The 15,549-nt window shown below is 38.7% G+C and overlaps 1 protein-coding gene across 7 annotated transcripts in view; it reads left to right on the top strand.

Annotated features, from left to right (window-relative positions):
• Positions 1 to 15,549, top strand: part of pard3aa (par-3 family cell polarity regulator alpha, a) — a 379,511-nt gene that overhangs the window by 235,523 nt on the left and 128,439 nt on the right. For all 7 annotated transcript variants that reach the window (XM_053233962.1, XM_034309095.2, XM_026944876.3 and 4 more), the window contains exon 15: positions 8,166 to 8,352. In XM_053233962.1, coding sequence (XP_053089937.1) covers positions 8,166 to 8,352 — 187 coding nt within the window. The remainder of the gene's footprint in view (positions 1 to 8,165; positions 8,353 to 15,549) is intronic.

The raw sequence follows: 15,549 nt of genomic DNA, 5'->3' as shown, positions 1-15,549 counted from the left end.
TACGGCTGAGGTCGGATCCTTGTTTCATTTTTTTTTGATTTAAGAATTTATGCCACAGCGCTGTTGAATTCTTGATTCTGGCTGGTGAGAAGGTGTTGTTTCTTTTTCTGTAACGGCAGCTCTGATGGCAGCGCCAGCTCTAATTCAAATCACAGGTTTATAATGCACGCCCGATAATTCATTATTGTTTCTATAGTAACAGCTCATTCACAGGGACTTGTATTGGGGATTCTCCAAATAATCTAAGGCAAAAACATGTGATGTAGCAAACAAATATATATGATATTATTGTTTTTGTAAGAGAGGTTCATTTAACATTTATAGAAGGGGTCTCGGATGTCAGTGATTTGTAACAATGTTTATAACGGCAGTAACATAACCGATAACAGGAACTAACTTTTTTTGCAGAGACTCCACTAAAGTGTAACTATAAATGATTGAATTGGTGCTGATTAATGAATTAAAAATTATTCAATTAATGAATTCAGCAATTAATGAATTAAAATATAAATCATTACTTACTGTGGTGTCCGAGGAAAATACACTTCAGGACGTGCTGTTATAATAACAGTTTTGCGTTGTACCACATCACGTCATCTCATGATAATTGTCCCAATTGATTATTTTTCTATAGCCACATGTCCCATTATGTTTTATTCCTTACTAACCACACTGTGCATAAAGGTCTGTTTTAGACCCATTCCACTGATAATTCTATTTATCTATTTATATATCTATTTATCTGTTCTTCTATTTATAGTAAGAAATGTGAAACAAACAAAAAAAACCTGCATGCTTTGTAAAGCTATAGTTTTTGTGTTCATTAAAGCATCTTTCATAATAATAATAATAATAATAATAATAATAATGTTCTGTAAAGGACTTGAAAATTTGCATCATTTGTTGATGAAAATGTGTCATCTCCCAAATAACCCCTCTGTGTGATGTCACATTCATAGAATGTTAAACCGCTATATATCTGTAGCATGTGCTGGATATGTTACTTCTAAGTATTGGTTTCTCTCTGAAATGCAAATCTGTGTCATTGTCGCTAAGCCTGTGCAGGCAATGAGACAGTTTAAAAGTCAGATTTAATGTAGTTTGAATGTCATACCCATAACACTGGAATTGCTGAACACAAAACACTGAAATGAGGTCATTCTGCTTTAGTGTTTTATGTCTGTGCCTTTCTTCTTTGTGTAGAAATCATGATGATTTCCCTCGAGCAATAATAATTTTCTATTATATTGCGTTGTTTTACCATAAGTCCTTGGCTCATTCTATTTTCTCAACCACATGAAGTCACTATGGGACATTTCTGAAGCAGTCTAGATATGCAAAATTGGGAATGCTGATTGCTAGTCTGTGGGAACTTATGATTAATGCCACATGTTGGCCTTTTTCCTTCTTCTACAGCATACTCCTGGATCATTTAGCTTGACCTTGTAAATGAAGAGATTTTGTCTAAGGCATAAAGGGGAGCAGAAATGACATGCCTCAACCAATTAAATCATTTTGTAGGTTACTTAATGTGATCTGAAGCGTCACACTGTAGATCAGTCACAATGATTCATCCTTGAAATGATTCATGCGCAAAATGATTCGTCTTCTCATCAGCATGTCTTCCCTGTGATTGTTAACTAAACAGACAGACCTTATATCCTTGACAGAATGGGTTAGCTAATGATCTCAGACCCATTCGCTCACTGCTCAGTGAAGGCTCTTATGGAAACTTGTGGAAAATCTCTTCTGAAACCTGGACCACTAATGGGGTGACCCCTCAACATGCGATTCAGAGATTGAAGCTCACCATAAATTGGCTTATATCAGCATTTGGCACTGTGGTTTTTAGGATCTAGCAGTTTTCTCTTATACTGTAGTTTGGAGAGAAACATCAGTTCCCTGGGGGTCAATTAATAGCTCCCTATTGAATTTCACTGCTAAGAAAAATGTTTTATTTGATATATATTTTTTAAGGCCTAACACGTTCCAGTGTTTATTTTAATTCTGTCGATAAGAACTATTTTTATTACTCTGAATTATTATTATTATTATTATTATTGTTGTTGTTGTTGTTTTTATTATTATGACGACATTGGCCTCATAATAATGTATAGCCTCAGGATAATGTTGTACATTATGTTGGTATCTGTATGATCAGTTGGCTAAATGCACTGCCAGGTCTTCTACATTTGACAACTTCTAATAAGTAACTAAACACCCTCGCACCATGCACATACTGAAAAATGAAGTAAACTATATTAAGCTTCCATGTTGAACTGCCAGCCGTGAGCAACACCTCAGTGTCGACCTCCCTCGTGTTATTCGCATCCAGTAGACCTTGACATTCCAGTAAGGGCATGAAGGAAAAGGTCTCCCTGTTGCTCATTTATCTGAGCACTAGTGAGGACAAACCTGATGGCGTCAGCAGCAGTTGGATGGATTTTGGACGGATTCCGTAACGCCGTGGTGCCCGAGTCTGTGTGAAAACACCAGGAGTGTGTTTGTTGTTACTGGTGGACTGCATGAGGGGTCGTTTGATTACAGCGTGACAGGAAGCAGCAGTAGAGCACTGGACCATCTGCACATAGTGAAGCGAAATGAATCTAAAATAACATCAGTTACAAACACAAACAGCTCCATCATCACACACAGCAGTTTGGTAGAAATTGCTTCTGCTTTCCGGTACTATCTCACCCAAATCAGTTCCCAGTCTACATGTGTGAGGGCAGATTGGGGGATACTGCAATAGTATCCAAATAGTTTTTCCAAATACCTCCACATGAACGCTCAGCTCTCTGCCTGTCCTCCACGGGGACTTTAATGGGCAGAAAGTAAGATGTTCATCCTCCCACTCCTCCACTTCATCCAGTCTGCTTGCCCTCACTGCTCTATGAGCCTGACTGGCTAATGGACCTAGACAAGGTGCAGAGGAGGTGTCAGAAAGATTTGTCAGTCTCCAACATTCTGAAAGTCCTCCTGAAGAGAGAAAGAGAGAGAACTCTTCCTTCAGTGAACACCAGCCAGCAGTGAGCAGTCCAGCTGCATCACTACCAACCCCACATCTGCATATTAATCACTAAAATTTTTTTTCCCCCTTTTCAGTAAAAATCCCCTGCTTTTTTTTCTCTTCCACTGGACAGTGTGGTGCGTCACACTACACTAGCATCATGAGGGAAATGAGGTCGGCTAGATTCGGATTTGTAACAGTACCACAGTGTCGGCTGGAGAATAAATAAACAAATACATAAATAACTAATAGTGCAATGCTTAGTCTCATCATGCTTCTCCTTCAGGAATTCAGCATGAACCGTCTGGTGAGTTCAATTATTCACTACCCTCATATTAGATCCATGAAGAGGAGTGTGCATTCTTACTAGCGAACTAATTAGCACCATGTTATAGAACTGTGGCCTCTGCAGCATTTTCTTTTCTTTTTCTACTTAATTATTCCTTTCAGGGGCACTGGAGTGGCCCTGGCCGTACCTGTTCTCATGTTATTTAGTGGAAACAAGTGGAATGCCACTGAGCCATCCTTGTTTAGAGAGCCATGCACTTGAGTCAGATGGTTTGCTGGGTTGAAGTGAGAGAACATGACTGTGATCAGAAATGAAGCCAATTAAGGTTGTGTTGTGCATGAGCTAAGATACTCCACTGCATATTTTTCAACTATTCATACTCTTCCAGGAATTGTTTTGCTCTAGCAGCTTTGATTTCTCTGTAAAACTATAGACAGGTTTGCAAATGGAAGGTTCTGTGAACACACATGCTAGCACATATATCGATTAGCATGTGAGATGAGGAAAGTTCAGGGGCATGTTTCTTATCAGGTCTCCATCAATAAAACAGTCTGGTATTAAAGCAGGGAGATTTTGATCCACTGAGGTCAACACTGGTAAATATGGCCAAGGGTGTTTGATATTCCTGCTTTCATCACTAGAAGAATCCTCTGTAGCTGTATCACACAATTGTTTTTGTGAACACACATGCATGCACATATTGATTAGCATATGAGATGAACATGTCTCTTGTCAGTTCTCCATCATTAATGCAGGGAGGTTTTGATCAAGTGAAGTCAGAGTGCTGAAATTCTCCTTTAAACAGATTCTTGGCGAGTGTTAAGGACAAGTAGTGATGCTACTAGTTAAACTACATAATTTAATAGTATGAAATCTGACTGCAAACTATTCAGTGTCTGCAAATTATTTTATCGCTTCGGAACCAAGTTAAATACTTCCAATTAGTATGCAACGCACTTGAGTACGACCATTGTAAATAATAACAGCATTGTGATACATCTACAGAGTATGCATTCTTCTAGTGATGAAAACAAGAATATCGAACGAACATCAATGACCACGTTTCTTAATGTTTATGAGCTTGGTATGATTTAGCCTAGCATCGGCTAATATGAAGTAACAAGCAAGGATACAAACAGTCTTACATGTTGCATTGCTTGCTGCATGCCCAGTGTTGACTAGCTAGCTAGAAATACCCAGAGCTAAACTAATAGTAGTGGTGTGAATCCTCTGTGTCACAATAAAATTAAAATGCCATGGATGATTTTCCTCAGTTTGACAAGGCAGCTTCAGCATAATTAACTACTTTTTTCCTTTGTAGCTCGTAGTCTATCTAGTTACTGTACCAAAATGGTAGGTTAGCTGTAGTTTAGCTATTTTAATCCACGATTAGCTTGTAGCTTGGCAAGTTAACAATTGCTTCCCCGACACTCCTCTTGGCTAGCTCATCTTCATTACTGCCTCCTGAGCGGTCTTCACATTAACTTACATGTACAGAGCAGCAAAACAGACTTCACTAATATCCACGTTGCTTCTATTCTTGTCTAACAACACTGATAAAATTAAAGGAAAGTTTGCTAGTATTTCCTTGGCTCTAATTAGACCCTGAAGCATAAGCTGTTTAAAGTTTCTGCGCTCAGTGTGCTCGAAATTGACCTGCAATGGTTTGTGTGCAGTAACAGTCTTTTAACGTAGCATCTTAAGTCAGACCTGTGAGTCGCTGTCTGTCACCATAAAATGGACTGGAAATTTGCCTTGCTTGTCTTGCAAGTAGCTTTAATGATTTATTAATGAACATCCAGAGCAGCTGAATGCTAATCACAGTGCTGTTAATTCCTCTGCCAATCTCATTAGGCTAAGTTGAAGTTAACGAACTTTTGCTGATCGGAGCTGAGCGCTTCTCAGGCCCCTGAGGAGACATGTTATTGAATTACCTTTTGCGCTGTTAGACGTTTGGCAAGGAGAATCGTGTGACTGGATCTCTGGACCTTCTTTTATTGTGAGCGTCATGAAAGATTGACAGACTTGCATCGTTGATGCACAGACAACAATTTCAGCAGCAGAGACAGTGGGGACAAAGGTAAAAGGAATGATGGGATAAGCATCTAGCGGAGTCAAACAGCTTGATTAGCTATTATCACCCTCTGAATTTTTTTACTCTGAGCGTTGCATACATGCATGGACTTGAAAATGCTGTGCACAGAGTAAGGGTGTGTTCTGGCAGGATGAAATATACAGAAGCAACATCCAGAACAATATTTTCAGTAAACAGAACACAGTCTTTCACTTACCAGTCAGTTGTGGGACTGTGTGTGGTACCTCTTTGCTTTTAATCACTCGGGCGTGCCAGTGTGTGCACAGGTGTTTGTTGTTATCCATTTTTGTAATTGTTTTTTTTTTTATCAATCCATATGATGAAATTTTAGTGACACACTCTGCATAGTCCACTTTGACGTTTGTGTCTTAAGAAGCATACACTCCTAGAAAGAAATACAAATGAAATGAATAGTAATAAGTTAAGTCCAAAAGTTGTAAGGTTCAGCTGTCCTTGTGGGGAAACCCTTAAATGTTCTTTAGAAAGCTACAGAGATCCCAACCTCTACCTTTTAGCCATAGCTAAACAACGGGGGTCACCTGAAAATTATGCTTTTCGGTTTTCTTAGCTAAAACAACGGTCAGAACTAACAAAAATAAATTTGCTTGGAAGAAACGCTAATTCAGCTAATTCAGGGAAAATTATGCCAGATTTGAAAGAAGCACATTTGTGTCTGGTAGAGGTAACTTTATCTAGGTGAACTTTGACCTGTGAATTCACGAACTTTGGCCTTGTGAGCCAATAGTAAATAACAAGGCCGGACCGTGGTTGCTTCGGTTAGTAAAAAAAAAAATCTATAGGCGCTGCTTAATATTAAGTAGAAGTCTACACCAGAATTTTGCCTCACTGTTTTCTTACTAATTTTTAAAATACTGTTTTGTTTTTTTTTTCACTTTGCTTGCATTTTCTTGTTAGCAGTGTTGACACTTGTGAAGCAAATAACCCTTAACTAGCCAAAAGACACTTGAAACATTTTCTAAAAGTGTATTGCCAGTTATTATGGTCCACCTTTATGACAGTTTAATAGTCAACACCTTTCTGTTTTCCGCTGCAGCCATTACCCGTGTTCTGAAGTCCTTCTCTGAAACCTAATTTGAAACTTGTTTACTTTGCAATTTCACTCTAAAAGTAGGCAGTAATGACATGAAGGTCGGCTCCTGCAGCCCTGCTGTCCCTTGTGCCTGAAGCCAGTCAAGGGGCAGATTTGCATGGCTTATTAAAGGAAATAGTCATAAATTGAAGGCACTGAGATGTGAAATGAAGACTCTGAAGACTCTGACCTTTCAAGAGCTACTAACAACTTTGAGATTTACTTTTGTCTTACAGTCGACAGAGAGAGAACTCTTGGTTCCTATCTTTCAGCAAATGCTTATTAGAGTTTTTACCCCAGGAGATGTCTTTAACTCTGCCCTTTCTATTCAGTATTGCAAAGTATTAAAGCTAATTCATTTTCATTGAAGTAAATTTGTCACTCTTAGAGACATTCTGAAGTTGAGTACTAGTTATAATCATGCTAAGAGGAAGCCAGAGTAAATATCTTTTCCCCCCCTCTGGTAGCAATTACATATAATTGCTCTTAAGCTGGTAAATTGACACTGATAATGAAAACAAACGCACTAGCTTTGAGGAAACCTGGAAATTTCAAGTCTTAACAAATTTAGTTATTGTAACTGCGAACATGTAACACATTCTTATTTTTCTCCAGTAAAACAGGTACTGCAGACCAAAAATAAGATTGTGCAAGCATAACATTTGGTAAATAAATAGTACTCAGGCAAGACATATGAGCTCCATCGGTCTGTTGGTGGTGCCGTAGTACAGAATTCTACGTTTTGGCTCCTTTCTCGAGAGCCATTAGTCCTAGTGACAGTTTCTTTGTTTAAATTTCTTGTCTTAGTGTGAACAAATTTGGGCCATTTAGCTTTGCCAAGTTATATTGTTAGCTATTTTGCAATATACAAAACTTGCTTTTACAAACTAGTTAGAATACTCAGCAGAGTCTGAAAATCAATATTCATCAAAAACAGAATAAACAAACTAATGCCTCAAATTGCATACTAATGTAGTATTCTAGACCATTATTGAATATTAATACTGACCTATTTTCCTATTACAGTTACTGTTTGAATTTTAAAGACCTCTCCTATAGACTTCAAAACTACCGAAAGGTCTGTTTTGTTTACCAGTAGATTTTTTTTTTTAGGTTAGGAAATACTTGAATGGAAGGTCATGGTTTTTAATTTGAGACACAGATCATGCCAACAATCACAACGACAGCAGAAAGTTTTTAAGAGTAACAACTTGTGAGTGTCTTTAATGTCTCTGTCCATGAAACTGCTAAAACATTACCGTTTGACTTAGAAACCTGACCTACTTGGGTGTTGGGGCTCTTAGGTACCATTCAGTAGATGTCTCTTTTAATACTTCAGATTTACACAAGATACACATGACAGTGTGTGAACAATGCTGCTTATGTTGCCAATGCTTCTGCATGTGCACACAGTCATGTGTCAAGTATAAACCTTAAGTTTATACCTAAGTGTCCCTACAGTTATAGTGTCTCTGCTGCTTCTCCTGCACCTGTCACTGGACTAGCTTCATCCCTCAATAGCGGAACACTGCTGAGATTTTAGTTCTTATCGGTGAACAACAGAGCCTATTATTTCAGTTCCATCACCACTCCTTCTGTCAGGCATGTAGTTCTTTACTGTTCCAGCATATGTGTTTAACACTGACTCACTCCATATGCTGCTCTCGCCTTTCTGTCTCAGGTAACTACCAGCTGTCCCCCACTGTGAACATGCCTCAGGATGACACCGTCATCATTGAAGACGATAGGCCGCCTGTTCTTCCTCCTCTCCTGTCTGACCAATCATCTTCCAGCTCCCATGATGACATGGGCTTTGTGCTAGAGCCACCTGTCTCCTGGGCCAAAGATATTCAGAATCAAGATGAAAGGTAAGATTATTCATGATAAAATCCATGCAGTTATTGTGGGCGTGAACTAAGAATCAGTGTCTGTATAGAATCATGGTTTATATATGCTCATATTTGATCCGTCTTGAAACAGGACTGAGTGCAGAGGACTAACTTTCACTCCTACTGAAGTAATTTAGTGTTTACAGTTGTAGGTATATTACCTTATAGTGTTTTACTGGATGCCAGTAAGAAAATCGGTAACGAGCCCTGAAATAAAATGATGTAAACTCGTACACATTCTGAGAGCACAATTTGGTCGTGATCTAGTTTATTATGTCCACCTTCCTTATAGCTGCACTCACTGGTCATTTTATCAGCTGACACTCTGGTCATACTTTGGTCATAGTTGATACGGATGTGATAAAATGATTATAGCATGGAAAAACAACTCCCTGATGTATGAAAACGCCGCCTCTTTGACACCCTATATAAAACCTTCTAGATCTGCCACTTTTGCTAAGCTCCAGTCTTTCACTGTAAATGAATTTGGATTTGTTTGTATAATGATTTTAATAATAGACATTGTAATGATGCAGGTTTACAGAAATTCGGATATAGAGTTAGATCCCAAAGTTGGACCAACAGAAGAGGTGTGTTAGGTAAAGTGCAGTGCAAAGTGTCTGTACTGACTGATGCCAGCATCTCACACACACTGTCATGTGAGTGTCACTGCAGTGCTCAGAACTGATGGAAATGGAAAGCAACAGATGGGCCATATTCCGTTTGTGCAGCTACAATGTTACCTATATGAAATGTTTATCTCATATAATGGCCAAAGAGCATAGCTACAAGGTGGATGAAAGTAATAAACCTACAGCACAGTATCTGTGAGTGAAGGTTGTAGATCCCTCTGATGTAAAACCCAGAATGGGTGAGTGTGCTGTGTAGATTTTCTAGCCTATATCTCTGTCGCTGCTGTAAACTCTGCAACAATATTAACTCATAAAGGTCCTCAAGATTGATCATGCCACAGCCCACTGGTTTCTGACTTGTGCTATGAAGATTTGTCGCAGCACGTGTAACTTTAATTAGAGCTTTTTTTTTTTTTTTTTAATCACTACAGCCCAAAGCTTAAATCTCCACCACAGTAACTCCTAATATATTAGAGCCCTTCTGAGAAACTGCTTTTTATACCAGCGGAGATCTGCAGAATGATAGAAAGCTCCTTTGGTCAGCATGCACTAAACAAAGCGAATTTGCACTGTAGTAGCTGTTTATTTATTGTGCATTAAATATGAGGACACTGTGGGAAGTCTTTGCCAAAGGTTTCCAAATATAAGCCTTGTTCACACTGAACCTGAGGTGACTAAACCCACATTTTCCTAAATCCTTGTTTTTGTAACTGCTGTGCAACATTTGCTGAGCGGCGTGTGGGAAGTGCCTGGAATGGAAACTTACTAACTTACTTAACAGCCTTTTATTTGTTGGTCTGAAAAATTGCTTACAGAAATATAAACACAAATTTTGTAAGCACATCTAGGAATCAGTCGAGGAAGGACACCCTGAAGCTGGTGCTAAATAATAAATAAATAATGACAGAATGTTATAGTAGGATAAAGACTCTTCCCTCAGATATGCCTCAGATATGGCGTGCATTGAGATTTGTGATTGGTCCTACAGTGTGCTCTTAAGCTTAAGTGTGTGTGTGTGTGTGTGTATAAGACTGAATTTACTGAATAAACTGTGTGCATGTGTACAAGACTGAGTTTACTGATTAAACTGTGTGCATGCGTACAAGACTGAGTTTACTGGTTAAACTGCAGGCTTTTAAAGCAAGTGGCTCAGATCAATTGTTTCTCCTCATATTCAGTTTCCCCTGTCCCCCAGTCGCTGATTATAAATGACCGTGTTTACTTCTTGTTTGTATAATATTGAAAGTTTGAATCCATTAAATTATAAAATTATGGATTGCTATACTGCCAGTATACACACATATACAAACACAAGTTTCTCATTGGAGAGGCAACAGTGCCTTGGGTTAATCTGAATTATTCATGTCTAAAAAGCCTATCCTGTATGTCACCTTCCTCTCTGTCCTTTTTACACACACACACACACACACACACACACACACACACACACACACACATACAGGTTGTCCAAGTTGGTGGTTTACAGTGTGTGCAGTGTAAGTCACTGTGAATGTTTATGGTCCGTTCTGACACAATGTGGAGCTTTTTGTTGATAGTGAGGTTTACTTTCAGTTTTTTAACTACAGTAGCACAGAGTGGCTAATGAACATTGTGTGTATGTATGTATGTGTGTGTGTGTGTGTGTGTGTGTGTGACAGAGGGTAAGGGAGGAAGGTGACATGCATGTTTTGCTTTTTGGACATGAATAATTTAGAATAACCTAAGGCACTGGTGTATGTCCGTGTGTGTGTGTGTGTGTGTGTGTGTGTGTGTGTGTGTGTGTGTGTGTGTGTGTAAGTTAAGTAAGCTAGCTATGTTTGAAAGCAGTGATGTCCTTTAAGCTGCATTTCACTGTAATGCCTGTATGATTTCTAGCGAAGATTATCTTTGAATAAAGATAGAGAACAGTCACTGAATTAAAATGATCAGCAGCTCAATATATGAACGCATATTTCTGTTGCTTGTAAAAATAAATAAATAAATAAATACAGTAGACATTTAGGGAGGTTTTTATTTTGGAGCTCAGTAATGCTGTCTTTAGGTCGGGCTAAAACTGAATAGTGCATCTCTCATTAGTGTCATGTTAATGAGCTTGGAATTTATTCCATGAGCAGGGTTGCCTAGTTGTGCAAATAATGTCCGCATATTGCAGATGGATACTGCAACTCAGAAATGTGGACCACTCTTAACTTGTTTTCCCCCCAAAAATGTAAGTTTTTCTGTGCATGACCATTTTGGGCTAGTTTAATTTTTTCAGTGTAGCTCAGAAGGAATTTTGCTGAAACCAGGAAACCTTCGCTTCTGCAAGATGTTTGTTTTACAACTACACATTAAAGTTTACCTTGCATGTGCACTTTTTATTGTTTTGTCCTGCGGGTTCAGGATGCACACACCTATTCTGAAGCTGTACCTGGCAAGCTGTCTCCAAAAAAAAAAAAAAAGAATGCTCTCCTTAATTGTTTGTACCTGTATTTATACTTGTTTAAAACTCATTACCTGTTCAGTCTGAATGATGTACTTGTGTTTGGTTGGTTACATCACTGGAAAATATAAGAGTGCTACATGAAGCCCTTTAGCTTTCCTTCATCTTCTCCTCCTGTCCCGCTCTGCCTTAATGTGTTTGAGCTGTAGCTTGGCGAGGTGCAGTCCTGCATCTTCCTCATTAGTGTGTTAACACGGCTGTTTACGAGATTAATGATGACTGCTTAGCAGGAGCAAGGCCACTGCTCACACTCAACACACTTTAACAGTGACCTACTTTTACAGCGAGCTCTCAAAAACAACCGTGTGTGTGTGTGTGTGCGTGCGCGTGCACCTGTGTGTGTGTGTCGTCCAAGTCCTCTGTTCTTGAATCTTGGTTAAATGCTGTTATATTTTAACTATATTTTCAGTATTTAGGTGAATGGTATTGTGAATTTGTAGGTCCTTCAGTAGATTCCAATAAACATACTGAAATACAAAAAAAAAAAAAAAAAAAAAAAGCAGGAAGTTGAAATGGCTGTGACAGGCCAAACAAGCAGAACATCAAGAGATGATACTCAGCAATCTGGAGATGTCCAGGGCACAAAGACCTATTGATTGCCCAAGATTTACAACCAGGTACTATCATTCAGGATTATGTTAATTTGTGCAATTACTCGTGGTCCCATTAAATGCAGGGACTGTGTGTAGCGGCTGTGAGTCAATTAGCAAACCAATAACCAATTAATTAATCAGTTGTACAAATTGGTGGATAAATACTTAAAGTGCATGAGTGAATCAGCAAATTGCTAATTAATGAAATAGTACAAACGATATGAAAAGAAATTAATCAGTAGATTAAAATATGTAAATATAAAGAAGGGTACGTTTCCAAATGAGTGTTTAAATTTTATTTATACATTTGCTTGTTTGTTTGTTTATTTGATCAGCTGCCTTTTCTGCTGCCCTTTTGATTTATGATTTGATTTAAAATTAATTTGTCCCCTGTACGAGGAGGCGAAGCTCATAGCCCTTTCAGTCATTTCCCAGATCCTTACAGAAGTTGTCACGGGTGAACACCAGCTGAAGCTACAGCTTCTCGTTACCCATAACCTTGTTCTCTAGATTATCATCACATATTACCAAACAGTCTGGCTTGTCTATGCTGCTCAGAGAATCAGAGGATCAACTTAGTCTAGGGTGTAGAAGAGAGTCGCATCAGCTCTGAGCCGTCCAACATCACTGGAGCAAACCTAACCCACACAGCGTATTTTCTTCTTCTTTTTTAGAAGCTTTTTAGGAACTTCTCTGAACAGCTGAGACCGAAATTCTCAGAATTAGATCTGATATAATGGTTACTTAATACCTGGATTATTGAATGACTGATACACAGTGTGATAGTCAACGGTGTTATGTTTCTTAAATAAGGAATGAAACACGACGGTGTGTGCAGTTACAGGAAAATAATCAGCGACAGGGTTGTGTGACCTGTCTCGACTATCTCAAAGTTACTGTTACCATCTAGAACCATGTATCATGTCCCGGAGTGTTTTATTCCTCTTATAGCCAGCAGTTTGGCACCAATTACATTTTTAAAACATTTAATAATTTAATAAATATCTCATACTTATGTTCCATTTAGAGTAACACTTAATGTTGTGGAATGCACCCGAAACACCCGTATTATTATAGCAGCTATGTTATAGCAGTCGTTCTCTAACCACCTTCCCTTTTTCTTTCTCTTGAAGTTAATAAGACAAAGGAATGTACTGTAGGTGTCTGAGAGTGTTTCTGTGTGCAAGTGTAATGGACTGCATGCCAAAGATTTGGCTTCCAGCAGTACAGATAGGACAGATCTATGCGACAGAAATCCACTCCTGAATAAATAATGTGTTGGGTATTTGAGCTGATGCTCAGCATGTTCCCGTGTGGAGCTAAAACTTGGGCGCACTCCGTTTCTCTCTTTTGCTTTTTGCTTTTGCTTTTTCTTTCGATCATACTCTCTCTTTCTCACACCTTTCTTTTTCTCAGTTTGGAAGTTGTTCATGGTGATGGCTGTTTATGGAGTGTGTCTGTATGTGTGCGTGTGCGAGAGAAAGAGTGTGTGTGTGTGTGTGTGCGCGCGTGTGTGTTCCTACATGCATGTATTCTTTCCAACAGGCCCTAGGATAAATTTCCATTGACCTAAAAAGAAAGACTCAACATTTACTGCAGGAATAAGTGAATGAGTGGATAAATAAGGAATAAAGAAAATAATAATAATAAATAAATAAAAATACAGATTTATCATCTTTCTCTCTTTTCTTCCCTTTGCCCCATTCACTCTGATTCACACAGTAACCCTCAGCTACGCTGTCACTATTCATGTGTCTATTATAGCAGTTGCATTGCTTGTTTGTGTGTAAATGTGTCTGTGTGTAAACGTGCCTATCTACTTATATTTGGCCTTAACAGTTAAGATTCACTGTGTAACAGTCTCCATTTCTTTGGTTTTCCTTTTAACACAGTCACATTCATTGACTCAATGACAAGCTGCTTTCACTGAAGATCCTCAAAGTTAAGCTGCTCAAAGACAGAGGACAGGAGGTGTTGTGTGTGCGCAGTTTGTGTGCGTGCGTGCGTGTGTGTGTGTGTATGTGTGTATGTGTGTGTGTGTGTGTGTGTGTGTGTGTGTGTAAGCATACATACAGTACGTCTGTGTGCTGCCTTTGAAGTGCCTTTGATCTATAAAAGACTTTTCTCTCTTGGAAGAATGAGATATCACCTCCTCATTTTAAACACTGTAATAGAGAAGAAGGAAAGTGGATGAGAGAGAGAAATGATATTAGACATTTTTCATAATATTCACATTTAAATATTCACGCATTTAAATATTTTCCTTTTTTAGCTGCGTAACACAAGTCTGCTGAAACGCAGTTTTCCTACATGTTTCAGCTAAGTGACTCAATGTGTTTCTGGACGTAGGGGAAAGAAAAATAAAATCATTTTTTCTTTCCAAAAATGTATATATTTTCTACTTAGATATAAAAAGCTCAAAGTATTTGTGATAGAGAATAAATGTTACTACATGTATGTAGACATTCCTAGCAGAGATTTCTAGCAGAGCCCTGCTTTTCTGTGGTTGAATCTCATATGAGGTTCTATTGGACCTATAGTGCACTACATAGGACCTAGAGCTAGTCCACATCTATCATCCTCGTCATCCATGTGTGGAGCCATCTCTAATGCAGAGAGATGTACATTAGGGATTTAATCTGCATCCAGATTTCTGTAAAGCTGCTCCATGGCATTATCTACTGCTACAAGTGCAATAAAAAAAAAAAAAAAAAAAAGTTGAATTGAGATGGATGCAAGTAGACAGCACAGTACTGTGAGATTGCAGGTGAGGAGCCGAAAGGTTTGGTCTTTCACCTGGTACTCTGTAACTGTGATAGTCAGATTGATTGTATTTTTTTTTTCACTTAATGCTTCTGTAATACTGAGGAAAGTGCAGCGTTTGATCAGACCTGGACCACATCCCAAACTGCACTATTGGTGTCATTACTATGTAGGCAGACTACTTAGTGTGCATTTTTGCAGTTTGGGATCTGATCTCTCTCTGAATGTTTAGTGGACTCCAAGCTGTGTGATTAATCTGCACAAAGATTCCAAAATCTTATGCCGAGAAGCTTTAACCACACAGCTTTTGCTTTCTGTGATTAATATACTATTCAAACACCCCTCCAACCCCCCGCCACTAATGTTCCTGCTGTCTGTGGTCATATCAAATTAAAGGCTCATTTACATTCAAATGATTTGCTTGTGGTTTCATGAGCTGCCTTTTGTGTCCAGTTTGGCAGTCCACTTTTATTAAAGCAATCACGAATTCGAACCTGTTAGCTCCAACCAGTCAAATCGTTCAGACGATATTGTGTGTATATACATAACCTGTTCTCCCTCACTTATTTCCCAAGAAACAGGAAAGGGGTGGTGGAGAAACACACAGAAAGTTGTCTAAGCACATGTCCTGTGTCCTGTATCTGCTGTTAGTGCTGATGGACAGAAAGAAGTGAATGAAGGAGAGACAAAAAGACAAACGGAGAGC

This window comes from Pangasianodon hypophthalmus, chromosome 1 (genome assembly GCF_027358585.1).
Source record: "Pangasianodon hypophthalmus isolate fPanHyp1 chromosome 1, fPanHyp1.pri, whole genome shotgun sequence".
NCBI lineage: Eukaryota > Metazoa > Chordata > Actinopteri > Siluriformes > Pangasiidae > Pangasianodon > Pangasianodon hypophthalmus.
Note: the sequence above shows the minus strand (reverse complement) of the source record. Positions and strands in the feature narration are given on the sequence as shown.